Genomic DNA, 14,533 nt, shown 5'->3' with positions numbered 1-14,533 from the left:
GAACCTCAAAGGGAATAATTCACTGCAAAAGTGCGTTAGAAAATCTCCAGTGTCTCCTAAAGTGTGTCTCCAAAAGCAGCGTGCCCTGCTTTGATCAAACTGCACTAGCAAGAGTGTGCCACCGATGTGTAGGTGCAGCAGCCCCAGAGAAACCCTCAGAGGATTCCACCATAACACAGATTCCATCCTCTTATTCCTTCTTTTCACATCTGTGTTTTTTTGGCTTCTTCAAATCAAGATTCCCTGTAACCTACTGTAGTTTCAGCTCATCAAACGGCAAATCCTGTACTGCAGCCTACAGAGGCTGTCTGTAGTTCTGTCAAACTGTCAAATTTACAACAGTTTTTTTCCAAGTCCAATTTTACAGGCCAAATAAAGGGATTTTCTGTGAGGGTGTTACAACAGGCCGGGGTGCCATAGCGACCTGTGATAACTGGAACCACAAGAAGCCTCGTTAGAGTCGAATGGAATGCCGAACAATGTTCGGCTCTCTAAACAAAGGGGAAAGGGTTCCATTGCCACCAGGCCATGGCTCTTGTGCTCACTGTGAACCCATTAAAGCCAATGTTTCACTGTTCCAACAGTGTTACTGTGAAATAACATGACAGAGGAGGGAGAGAGAGCAAAGGAGCTGTCAGGAACTATAACATGGAAAGGTGCAATTATCCCGGAGCAATTTACTTCCTTAGGCCCCTGCACTTTCTAATTAGCAAAGATTTCTGCCTTCTGATTGAGACCTTGTGTATTTAATCTCCTATCGGGGGTTGTTAAAGGTTAATTGGTGTGCTAATGAATATGACTGAATTCAAGGCTATTACCATCACTTTTTGATCATTTAAAAAGTTACACAGGGTGCGAAAGGGCTCAAAAACACTAATTACTCCAGCTGTGGAAGTTGTTCTTTTTTTCATCTCAGCTGGGTACTCATTTTTGTCCCAGTGCTCTCTGCAACACTGGGAACAAAACGTCTGTGACGGGAGAATGTGACGGGAGATTGTGACGTGTTTTCATCATACGACTGACATGAGAACAGCACTCGTGCGACAGACCCGTGGCGTCCTTCTACAAAGTGCATTCTTCAAAGACGATGGGGAGGGACGTGACAGCTCACTTAATACATTTTTTTTTTTTTAAACTACTGTGGAGCTAACGTCATACTGTATGTCTGAGCTCCCTCTTAATGAGATGGACGTGCAAAGATGTAATGGGGGAACAAATGACAGCACTGTGAATTGCGTTTTCCGCACAAACCAAATTGCCATGCTCAAAAAGGTTGTCTGCCTCGAATGTCTCTTAACAGGATTAAACACCCCAAACCCCTCTTGATGGGATGAAAATGTGACAGATCAGAACAAACAGGCCTAAAATAAGCTAGTGTGGAATTGTTGGTGTTGGATTTAAGAGCTCGCCGTGCAAACTGTAAGCTTAGCACCACACCATCTGTGTGTGTGTGCTGTAATATTTAATCAATGACGCCACAATACTATCTCAAATGTACGCCTTGCGAATGGCTCTCTGCATAATTCTGTGTTCAAATATGTAAAGTTCGCTCAGATTTCGGTTGGTTTTGGTTGTGATAGTTTTGTGTTGGATTGAGGTCTGGGTGGGTGGGGGGGTGGGGGTAGGGGTCGTTGTTTTATTTTTAAATTTCCATGTTGTGCTATATTTTATTTTGAATTTGGATTACTTAGGCTTAGCCTATATGACAAATGAACGACCTCACACTTTTCTTGCCCACTCTCTTTTGTATTTGTGTAATATGATGTGCAACTATTCAATAAAAAAAAATAATAGTTTGATCACGGAAAAAGACTGCGGGTGGTTCAGGTGTCCACTGGCTACTGAAATGAACAGCATGTGTCCAGAGCTACCTCTGTTCACACAGTGCAGATGAAGCTAGACCTTGCAGACCTTTTATGGGGGCTGCAATTTGTACATTTCTGTATGATGTTTTATAATGACAACAGTATTTCTCCTAAACTTTGAACTCCTTTCATAACTGAACATTATGTGATGTTAAGTTGATGTCATGGTAGCAGGAATCAGCTCTTCAAGCGCTGAGGTGCCTTTTTTATAAAGTTCAGAACTGAAAACAAAGACTCCCACATGACTCCCAAGCTATTAAAGTTGCAGGAAGCAGCTGAATGACACCGCTGAGACACACACACACACACACACACACCTACACACACACTGAGATGGTGGGGATTGCTCTGTGGTGCTTTGCATAATGGAATTAGTAGCTGGCACATCTGCACACATCTGCCCTATTTTTCACCTCATCAGCTGAGACATGAAATACCTTTAGTACCGTATATTAAACACACACACACACACTGAGACACACACACACAGAAACACACACAGGCACACGCACACCCACACACAGAGAGACACAAACAGGCACACACACATACATACACACACACACACACACACACACACACACTCTCACACACACACACACACACACACACACACACACAAACACAAATAGGGACATTTCGAACCATCAACATCTTTGATGCCCTCTAGTGCTCTTGTAGCGCAACATAGTCACACCAGCTCTCAATTACACACTGAGCCTTTCCTCTCCAGTTTGATAAAATGATGAACTCGTGCATATTCAGAGCCCTGGAAACTGAACTGGTTCCGCTGAGAATCAGTCAGATGATTAAATGCATAATCTACTATATGAACATGTAATGTATTCAGAGAAGACCGTACTAGGGCAGGGTGGGGTAAGATAAGCCAGTGGACCACTAGATCCACCACCTGTATCTTGGCAACCACATTTTTGACATGTGACCCTAAATTTAGGTGGCCTTCTCTCTTTGTATCTTGCTGTTGAAAGAAAATACCATGGGGATGACATGATGGGCGTATTTTTTCACAAGCATACTTTTTGCCTGTCATTTCTTTTTGGCATATCAGTATAATCTCAGTATTATCTCAGTTTACAAAGATATGTTGATGAATTGGCAGTGTGTAAAAACCGTGTGAGTGAATTAGCAAAAGTGCCGTTCTGGGTTGCTAGACTAAGCACTTTTCCCAAAATGAGGCAGAGCCTTGGGGGTAAGATGAACCAACGGTTTACATAAAGTAAAGCAAAACATTTGGTGTTTAAATTAAGGTTGCAACCTAACAATCAATAACTGACATCATATTTCATATTTTAGATGTAGCATACAGTAACAGCAGCCATGTCACACAATTACAGAAGACAAACAGATAGTGGTTCTATTGCCATGTGCTTGTAGCCATAGTTTGTGTGTACCTCCTTGTGGATGATGAAGAAGCATCACTCTTGTTTTGGCCTTTGGAATAGCATTTTCCATACATATGTGACATGATAGAGTTTGTGATTATACAGATATTCAGAACTTTATGTTACATGTTGGTGTTTATATTATGTTTATAGTTCATATAAAACGTTTGCAATTATGCTACACATGCAGTTGAGAGTCTACACTGAAAGTGAAAAACAAATAATTTGTGTATGTTCCTCAAAAGAACAAAAGTTAAATTCATATAAGACCATGTCTATTTCTACTTTGCAAACCATTGACAGGGTTTCAGAACGGTAGATAAACATTGTTGTCATATGTATTTCATGAACACCAATAAAATCAGCAGAATTGGGGATTTGGGTGGTTAACAATACATGATAGTGTTTCTCAGATGGCGCAATTTACCCTGTCATCTGGATCAACTTATCCTCAACAAGTGGCAAATTGCGCCACAAGAGCACTTTTTTGGGACCCCATATTTATTAGAGTTAGGCACCATGCTAGTGTTTGAATTAAAGACACATCCCTACCTTTTGTTGTATGCATTAGTTTTATTTCTGTCTTACAATCGATTGGCTAGAGGTTGACTTAATAAAAAAAAAAATCAAAACATCTCAACCTATTCTTTCCTACTAGCCTTCCCAGTACCTCAGCCACATGCTGATATCCCAGGGCTCTACAGTGCGGGGCGTCGTCATGACAGACACTGTAAAATGAAACTGGCACAAAAAAAATGACTAGCCCTTACTACACGGATCTTCATTCGAAATGTTTTCTGTAAACATTTCTCTACCACCTGTTTTCCCCAGCCCTGAGGACGGCAGTACGAAAAGTGAGCAGATTGCCCGTGTAAACATCTTCCACCCAGCAACTTCACTAGTAAATCGATGCCACCTGTCTCGAGCTGCGAGCCAACCCATCCAGTGTTACTGAACATTGGAGCTAAGCGTGTAAGACCACTTTTCAGGATATTCCACTGAGGAGCACACACATACGAGAGTATGACTATCATTGGTAGCAGACAGTTTCCATAAAGTAATGAGTGTTGTTTTTGTCTCAGATGATCAAACTCATACTACACGCAGAATCTTCCCAATACACACTTTCTCGAAAGGTCAGGCTTCGCGTAGTACTGTGTCGATTCTACGTTTGATTATTACCCTTTACATATTGTTGAACACCTAATGAGTGAACAATACCGATTTTAACATTTTTATACATCCTTTGTTCATTCCTGTTAACTGATTTAAAGGGACTTACTTATACCATTTGATGGTCTCCATTCCGCCTTTTTAATATCTCTTAATCTTTGGTATAATTTGTCCCTAGGGAAGTGGCTTTGTCAGTCTTCTTGTAAATACGCACTTCAGTCAACGAATAAAAATGAACGCATTCAGATCTTTATCGTTGTTTAGAAGAATGTGAGTATCTGTTTCCCAGGAAATTATAAATTACTATATGTCTATATTCTTTACGTAAAAGCCCTGCATATTAAGCTACGGGAGAAATGAAATGAGTGCACAAGCGGAGCATCACATAATGTTTGCTCTGCTGAACAGCATCTTCCAACAAGGGTACTTAGCCACACAGGGAGGTTAAAAGGTATGTAGGCTAATGGATGCGGATATCTCACCTGCCCCGTGGATGTTTTCCTCGCAGGAATACCAGATTCCCGTGTGGAAATATCTGAAGAGGTACCTGTCGTCTCCCGTTTCCCAGCTGTAATGCACTTTGCTTGGGTCAGTCTCATTTACCCCGTAGTCAATACAGTTATGCCGTCTCTCTTTGCTGCAGTTGGGTTTGGGAACCCTTTGAGTGCCCTCGCACCAGTACGTGGTGACAAATGCCGTAGTAGAGAAGAAAAGGGCTACGAGATTCAAACTCACGGACAACAAGGCACGGCATTTCCGAGTGGTCTTCATCGTCCGCGGTTGGAAAGACTCGCTCCGACCGACGTCTGACCCAAGTTCATGAAAGCAGCAGATAGACGATGCTGCTAACCAGAGCAACACGGTGCAAGTAAGTGACGGACAAACACCGGAGACGACTAGGCACTCCTACCTTCACTGAAATTTGAGCGACTGAAGTTAAGCCCCCTGAGACATGGTGAGAATGCCACTCTCCCGATAACTACACTTGTGTCCTGGTCTAATTAAAGTGCGCACGACGCGCGCTACCCGCGGAAAGGTGTGATCCCAGTCAGTTGTAGTTCAGGCTACTCATCACCGTTACGCACACGCGCGCGCTCTCTTTCTCTCCATCCCGCTCTCTTTCTCTCCATCCCGCTCTCCTTCTCGTCCACTCGCGTGGCCACCAGATGCCTACATATATGAATACAAGGCTTCACTGGCACCATATCTGCTTCCCCCGTAAAATATTAGTAATATTAATGTTTACAGTACAAAGACGGGCATTGTTAAAGCATTGCTAAATATATTTATTTAAACCATTGGATCAAAAAGTAAAAAAACATCTATCATTACTTTATTCAAATATCACAAGTTGCAATATGAAATATGAAATGAAAGACAAGAAAGTAACATCATTTTGCTCAGGTATGACGTTCAGTAAAACCTTGCGACCCCTTATCGATTAAACCACCGGAGCCTTCTCACAAATAACCCGCCCACAATAAGAATTCATCACATCACATTTTATGGTCCTCAAAGAATCAATACTTCGCTCAGCGTATTAGATGAACGGGGTATCATAAGGAGAAACGTGTTTCCCACTCAGATAAGAATGTCTATTATCTCGGCATGAGGATTGATGGGATCTTTTGATTGGCAAAGTAAAGGGCGTTTTTGAGTAATAAGAGGATTCAAAAGCACTCGTATACTGATAACAATGAAGAAGAGCATGGCTGTTTGGCCACAGATACGGTATGCGGTATGGTTTGTTATGGTTTGTTAATTAACCTGTGATTGCCTGTGTTTTTGGTTGTCTTTTAAAGTTAGTGCTGTTTCATATTCTGCATACTCACTTATGTACTACTTATGAAAGGGTTGCTAGTTTATAAATCACGGGATGGTTTGGGCCCTCTGACTTCTTTAAAGAATATAAACCGAGTGTTGCTTTTAGAGCCATGGATTCAGGTCAGCTAGTAGAGCCCAGAGTACAAACTTAACATTTAGCTGTCATGCTGAATGCAAGTGGAACAAACTGCCTGAAGATCTTTGATGTGCCCAAAATGTAAAAGCATTTATCTTTGCCTATAATTAAGCTCTAAAATGCACTCTATTCGTACTGCACTTAACTTTCAATTTAATTATAATTAAATTATAATTATGTACTTTTCTCTTAAATCATAGCTTTTATTGTTTTGCACTCTTAAGCACATTGTCTTTATTTTTCGTTTGGACATTCCCTTTGCTTTTATGTAAGTAGAGCACATTGAATTGCCTCTGTGTATGAAATGTGCTATATGAATACATCTACCTTGCCTTACTTTTGTGCAGAAATTAACATGCACCCAGTGTTAAAACACTTGCACTATCTCAAGAACTGGATTCCCCAAGACACAGCTGTCTGTGTGATAAGAGCAGCCTTAGATTGCTCTGCTCAAATACATGACCACCGAATTCCTGATAATGGGAGAGCCGAGCACCTCTCTTTCTCCATATCTCTCTTTCTCTCTCTCTCTCTCTCTCTCTCTCTCTCTTTCTCTCTCTCTCTCTCTCTTCCTCTCTCTCTCTCTCTAGTACCATATTAATAGCCATCACTGGTGCAGCCTTGGTTGGGAGCTCCCCACCCATAGCTATCTTGGCCATTGCCCTGCTTGCCCATTAGAGAGGAGAGGAATCTCCAGCTGGCTGCTAATGTTCTCCGTGTTATCAGGGGGCATGGAGTCCTCCCGTGCCCTGTCAACATGGGCAGGGTTCTGAAAGCCTCATTAAAGTGAAAAATGAGCACACACCCTTAGTTTGGAGCTGATTGAGCGCTGGATGATGGCCGCTATGGAGACACGTGCAACAGCCAGGGGTGGTGGTGGCACCAAAGTTTGGGCTTTGGGGCGTAGTACTGTCTGTGTGTGCCATGGTGTGAGGCGGGGGTCTGTTCACTTGTGTTCATTTGGACTCAATTGAGGCTCACACTGTCCTATCGTAGCGGCCTGGTAACTCATTTCCCACGTTCTCTCAGTCATTCCATCATCTCCGATGTCACCAGACGCTCTTCATGCCAGGTGCACTTCCCCACCTTCAGCCACGTCCAGCATGATAACACACGGATAATCTCCTGACGACAGGCGATTAGGATCAATTCAAATGCGGATGCCACTCACGCTTTGCTTAAGCTCCATGGGAAATGCATAGGCGGTCATGTGCCAAAAAAGGTGATTTCACATCACTGGCTAGCCCACTCATTCTTCAGCCCGTGTCACCTAAAACATGACTTACAACTCTGAGAATCCCTTTAAGCCAGAAAGCACTGGAGATAGACTCGAGAAAATCTGTTGAAAGTGTACCAACCTTTCCTTTCACATTTTGTTATGTCATTTTTCATTGAACATGCCCCCAAGCACAAAGGGGTTATTCTGTCATTCTCTTGTGGCTCTCATGGTTTTGTTTCAGTCAATCCGTCACCACTCCTTTTATTGACTGGTGGGTCAGACTTGACTATAGGCACATCATTCAGCGTGACAGTGAATGTACGTCTCTTCCATGACGCAGGCATGAAGGAGACTGCCGCGGTGACAGCACCTGCCTGCCCTCTGGTTATCCATCAAAGGTAGTGGAGCATAACCTTGAGATAAAGGAGGAATTGCACTCCAAATGGCTCCACACACACACACACACACACACACACACACACAAACACACACACACACACACCTGTTTATACCTGAAACAAGAGAGGCAGGTTTGATAAGTCACAACAAATTGCCAGGGACTTACTCGCACACGGGCAGGTGGCAATGCCACCGTTCTGGTTGTCACTTTGGGTAAGACTGCGTTTTGTCACCTCTCGCTATCGCGCAAGCACACACACGTACACACATGCAGAGCCATTGAGAGTGAAGAAACGTGATGTTGCACCGTCTGACACTGCGAGACAGTCTGTCTCAGAATTAAACATAAACTGTGTTGACCTTCTCCCTCAGTAGTTGCCTTGATGGTCAGAGGACTGTAGTTCTGGTTAATCAGACCTGATTGCGTTCTGCTCCCCTCATCTTCTATGCTGATTTTCAATTTGTATTTAATGTTGCCATGTCATACTGTAAGGTAGACTACCCCTCCTAGTGCAGTGTAATCACACAGTGGAAAGGCGGTGGCAAGCTCATACACAAATGTAGGCATGCTTACAATCTCAATACACTGATACCAAAAATGAAACGCTGCTTACTGTGAACGTAATCTAAGAATATGTTCTTTGGACAGATGTAATATTGGGGTAGAATTTTACAGTGAAGGTGTGAAAAAAAGCAAGGTTGGACGAAAAAGTGTGCTATCTTCAGAAGCTAATGATATTTATGCAAATAGATATTTGATGGATTTCGTGACAATAAGAGGCGATAAGCACAGCTAACTGCTGCCTGAAGGCGCGGAGGACGTCTCCCCTGTGGCCTAGGTGTCGTGATAACACAATCTTTTCCAGGCTGCTATATCAACTGCTAATAGACTAAAGAAAAAGTAACATGGAGGAATATAAATAATACTAAAATGATGCCTACATATTATACGTAAAGAAAGGTGTAAGGGAAAATGGAAAGGTATGACCTTGATTTTGAGGATTTATTTGATCCAGTCGACTTGTAAATTACCTGTTTAATTGTAAATTCAGTGGTACATTCAATAGTAAGAATAAACAAAAGTGTCTCTTGAGACGTATGGCAAAACAAGAGCCACTTCAAGCATGCCATAGGTACAGACCCAGCCTCAGGGAGTTCAAGTAGTGTCCTCACTGCAGAGTGAACATCTGGATAAGCATCATCTGCAGCACTGAGAAAAGGGGACAAACCTACAGGTAAAACACTTGACCACATTCCATTCAATCTCTTTGGATCTAATGCTCTACTCTTGATAGACTGCCCAGTTTTTCTCGTTCCCCTTGAGTACAGCCAGCACCAAAGGTGCCTCGTTCAGCAAAGATTGCAGTCTTTTGTCATTGTAGTTGAGGATGTTCAATTGATTCTCTGCAGTTTAAAGGACAGTCTGGAGATAGATACGGTGTATGCATCCCCTGCTGTGGTCTCTCTGTAATTAATCCATCATCAGAGATGGACAGTCCTTAACCTCAACTGATCCCCCAGCTCTGGTCCCCTAGACAGATGAAGGGAATGGGCATCCCCTTATCAATTTTCTATTCTCAAAGGAGAAACATGAAAAAGAAATGCTACCTCACAATCAGGATGCTGTTTGTAAGGAGAGGCTTTGAATTAACTTATCTGGACTTGAGCAACTAGGAAGTGGCTTTATTGGCAGTCAATCTAATCTGCGGTCTGTGGACTCTTCAGGAGGGCTGTGTGTGTGAGTGTGTGTGTGTGTTTGTGTGAGAGAGACTGTGTGTGTGTGTGTGTTTGTGTGTGAGAGAATGTTTGTGTGTGTGTCGGGCGGGGGGGGGGGGGGGGGGCTTAGCCTGGTGGGCTTGTCGTCGGCAGCACCAGCGGAGGGTGGCTAATCCTTCTTGTGAACAGCTGTTGGCCTGTCTCCTTCCGTAACCTCGGCGAGGAGAAGCTAAAGGTGCTGACAGCTGCTTATGTGTCAGTCGTGCGGCACTCTCTTCTCCATCTCTCCCACATCACACACACACACACACACACACACACTCTCTTCTCCATCTCTCCCACATCCCAGTGAGACAGGAGCCCCCGCTACCATCACCACCAAAATAAATCCGGCCGTGCCGTGGGAGATGGAAGCTGCACAAGCCCTCCATTCGGCCGCCTTGATTGAGCCTCGGGTTCATTTCTGGTTTCCATTGGTGGTTAAAGCAATAGGATTGGATCTTTCGTTTTCTTTCTCACACTCTCTCTTTTTCTTGCTCTCTCTTTCTGTCAATCTCTCACGCCCTAGCTCATGGGTTAATATATCCCTCCTTCTGTTGGATCGGATCTCTCCCTCTTTTTCTCTGTCCCTCTATCTTTCTTTCTCTGTCACACACATGCACTCTCTCTTTTGGGTTAATACCACGCCTCGTTGAAAATGGCAATGTCTTTTGTTTTGATTGCCACCATATGTTGTGTGGGGTCATGCAATAATACCAGCAAATCTGCTGAGCAGATTTCAAGTGGGTGGGGTTGTACGTGCACAGCAAAGTGTACTGTAGATTGCCAGAAGCACACCATCACAATGCATGCTGAATACTTTTTATTAGTCGGCATATTTTGATGTCATACTTTGGAGAAAAATGAATCCCTGCTCGTGTTGAACTTGGAATGCATGACTCCCAAACATGGAAACTTGCTTGAACGTAACTTTAAGTCAGTCTCAATTGAGAAAAAAGCCTCTTGCACGGTGGTGATCTCCAAAAAGGCCATCCATGGCGTGATCTCCGAGAAGGCCCTCCGAAAAATGCTACCGAAAACAACTTGATCCCCTCCATCCCCTCTTCATCTCTCCTCTCTGCCCTTCTCTTCCATCTGGTCATCTTCTTCATGCCACCAGCATTCCTACAGCCACCACCAGCATCCCTCTCCCCACACACACACACACACTCCCCCAGACCAGATAGCTCCCCCCTAAGGTGACACAATGGGACGACCTGCCAAGGGACTCATTTTCATTTTGAATAAGGGAAGCGGCGCAGACCAAACAAACACTCCGAGGGGTCATCCGTCAGAGAGGCGGGGGCGGCCGCGGTGGAGCGGGGACAGTGGTCTCAGTGTGAGAGGGGCAGTAAATTCTGACTCTCCTCTTCTCCAGCCCTCGAAACAAGGCTATTACAACTCAGGGCCTCAGCTGATTGATGCAGGCAGTTGAAGTTCTTCACCGTCTCCCGTCTCTTGTTCGTCTTTAAGTCAGGAGAGTGGGCAAGCTGATCGATTGCGGACGCAAGACTGAGTGACACTTCATGGCTTCTGTCTGTCCATCTCTTTCTCTCCCTCTCTCTGTTTCTCTCTCTCTTTCTCTCTGTCTGTCTCCATCTCTTTCCATCTTCATTTGAGTAAAGGGTTCTTTTTTTGCCCACAGTGGATCGTGGGGCCCATTGACTCTGATTCTACCAAGCAAGAACATGTCCACATGGTGCAAGTACCCAGATGAATTGTGTTGGAATTTGGTGTTTTGAATTGCATTATGTTTCCTAAGCTGAGCTATACTGAAAATAAAGATGGCGGTTTCCCTGAACAGAAGTCATCTCCCTTTGCCTCCGTATACAGTACTTAATGTCTGACTTTTTAGAAAGAATTGAAGACCATTATTAGTATTCCACTCTAGCTTCTATACCCCCACAAAAATGGCCTTTGTGGGTGAAACTTCTTTGACCGATGTTTTCAAGTGTGGTCGTCCAATTATTCCAATATTTTACTTTGTAATGAATGGATCTGTGATGTCAGAATCAAATCCCGTGCAGGAATAACGTATTGAATTTTTTTCTCTCTTTCTCCTAGCAGTTCTGTGGCAAGGCTAAGAGTAATTCTGTGTGGACTCGCACTTGCTGTGGTAAGCCATGTTTTATTCATTTCTTTGTCAGCTTGTGGGAGACAGTATTTTTCCTCCCTCTCTCTTTTTCTCTCACTCCCTCTCTCTTTGTCTCTGTCTCTCTCTCTTTTCCTCCCAGTATTTCTGTAGTTTCCCTGATTCTTATGTCCAGGCTTGCTTCTAGACTGTAAGGGGGCCCGATCCTTTTCAAAGCTACTCCTTCTCACTGTCCTTTCTATTAGAGATTGCGGTAGGAGATTTTTTTTCTTTTCCTCAGAAGTTGGGATGGAGTTCAAGCCCCTTCTTACATGATAATAGATAGAGCTTTGACCAAGATGGCGGTGCTGCCTGTCAATTCCAATTACGGTTTGTAGGGCTTTAGGAAAAGAAATCTTTACAAGCCATCAGATGCCTCTTTTAGCCATTCTGCTAGCCCCCTTCCTGCCAGACTACAGCTGGGTGAAAGGAGATTGTAAAAAAACAAATCGTGATGGATGGAAGCACAGATGCCCAGACATCCCAACCCCATCCACTCCAGACGTGCGTCTGTGTCTTACCCAGCTCAGCTGTCCAACCCTGTGAGGAGCTGGAGGTGTCTGGGGTGGGGGGGTGAGGCGGGGGGTTGATGACACGCCATAGGACGGTGAAAGATCAATATTTAATCTTTAATGCTCCTCTGTGGGAAGAAACTCCGGCGCAAGACTTTTGTTTACAATATATTACCCACCCAGAAAGCCCCTCGCTTGGCTCCAGGGCGAAAACAAAATCAGGAACTCGGCTCATCTGAGGGCCTTTATCGACTCGAAGGGGGAATAACTCGCAAAACATCACACACTCAGAGAGGTGTCAGTGCAGCGAAAAAAACTCAACACGCCGCAAAACAAACACTGGGATGAAGAAAATCAGGCTATTGATCAGTTTTGCCACACTGTTTCTGCAGAAAACTTCTCATCAAGTGCCTGGAATGTGCCTCAAATGAAAAACAGTCTGCTTTGTCTATGCTGTTATGACTGTCATTTACATTTTACATTTAGCTGACGCTTTTATCCAAAGCGACAAGGATGTATACACATTTTACATCTACACTGATGGCACATCAGGAGCATTTAGGGGTTCAGTGTCTTGCTCAAGGACACTTCGACAGGGAATCGAACTAGCAACCTTCTGATTAACTTAACGACTTCTGTACCTCCTGTACCACTGTCGGCCCCTGCTTATGCTGCTGTCATTTGTCAGTTTCCTGTTAGATAAGTGACAACATAAAAAAAGACCCTATGGAGTTTGTATGGAGATTATTGTTTTAGGTTTCGACAGCAAGTTTACAGAGGAAATGTCTGCTGTCAAGCCTCTTTGAGCTTGTTCTGCCCACACGGTATCTATACGGACAAATGTCTGTCGAGTCAATCTTCATGGTAATCCTCCCACTGAAACAGATCACATGCCACCCTGTCCCACGTCATGTTTCTCACTGACACATTACCACACGCGGATGATAATCTGCATTTGTCACTCGTGCATTTTATTCATTAAGAGAAGGAAGGAAACACCACCATCATCCTCATTCCTAACACGTCATGCAGAACTGGAGCTGGTGAAGTTTGTGTTAATGAATGCTCATGGAACTTAAACAGAGGCCAGGGAGACAACCAGTATACGATCATTCATCCGATCCTTCAAGGTCAGCAGTCAGAAATTTAGATTTTCTAAATCACGGCATGCCCATTCTTTTCTTTTTTTTTAAAACACTGTCTCACATCTTCAACAGGTGCTTTTAACAAAGCTGACAGCAAAGTAATTAGGATGAAACACTTGAGGCGCTCTCTCAAGCGTCCCCAGAGCAGCAGCACCTCCCTCACCCTAACACACACACACCCCCCCCCACACACACACACACACACACACACACTCACACACACACACACACACACACACTCACCCACTCATACACTCACCCACACACACACACACTCACCCACACACACACACACTCACACACACACCACCCAATCCCTAGTCACCGCGACAACAGGCCTGGCTTTGCATGATAACTCCAGTCTGCCAGGCCATTGACAGAGAGATGGCTTCCGCGTGAGCCAGGCGTTGTCTCCAAGCTGTCTCCAGGCCCTGAAAAGAGTCATTGTATGAGGTGTTCATCAGCTCTCATAGGCAGGGCTCTGAGGGCCAGAGAGCACACGTGATAAAAAACACTCTCGTGCAGCACTCACAAGTGATTCACAAAAAGACAACACCATCTGATTGCAGATGATGCTTGGCACATAGAATAATACGATTGTTGATTTCACTCTGACAGTCATATTTTTGGAATGGACCGGTGTCTGTGCCTGGAGTGCCACACGTGTCTTTATCATTCAAATCACTGGTGGTTTATTAATAACAGCAAGAGCGTCTCTTTGAATGGAAAGCATTACTCAGTATTATGGATCATGAATGCAGTTGGAAAGAAACACTGCACAGGCACAAGATCCTCAGATGGAAATCAGATGCATGCCTGCAAGTCATTAATACAAAAAGGCCCGTTTGCTCCGCGGCTTCTCGAACTAGAAATTATTTCCTGTTTTAAATGGGAATGTGAAATTGTAATTGTTTGCCTTGATTGCACTTCAAATGACATTCGAATGTTGTTTAAATTTAATCAAATGAACT

At 43.9% G+C, this 14,533-nt stretch overlaps 1 protein-coding gene across 1 annotated transcript in view; it reads right to left on the bottom strand.

Moving 5' to 3' along the window:
- The window catches only part of gsg1l (gsg1-like), a gene marked incomplete at both ends in the record, with an annotated part of 15,922 nt that extends 10,710 nt beyond the window's left edge, over positions 1-5,212 (bottom strand). Inside the window, one exon of the mRNA XM_080855991.1 lies at positions 4,924-5,212. Coding sequence (XP_080712117.1) covers positions 4,924-5,212 — 289 coding nt within the window. The remainder of the gene's footprint in view (positions 1-4,923) is intronic.
- Positions 5,213-14,533: the final 9,321 nt, after the last annotated feature.

The sequence above is a fragment of the Sprattus sprattus genome (genome assembly GCF_963457725.1).
Source record: "Sprattus sprattus genome assembly, chromosome: 18".
Taxonomy (NCBI): Eukaryota; Metazoa; Chordata; class Actinopteri; order Clupeiformes; family Clupeidae; genus Sprattus; species Sprattus sprattus.
Note: the sequence above shows the minus strand (reverse complement) of the source record. Positions and strands in the feature narration are given on the sequence as shown.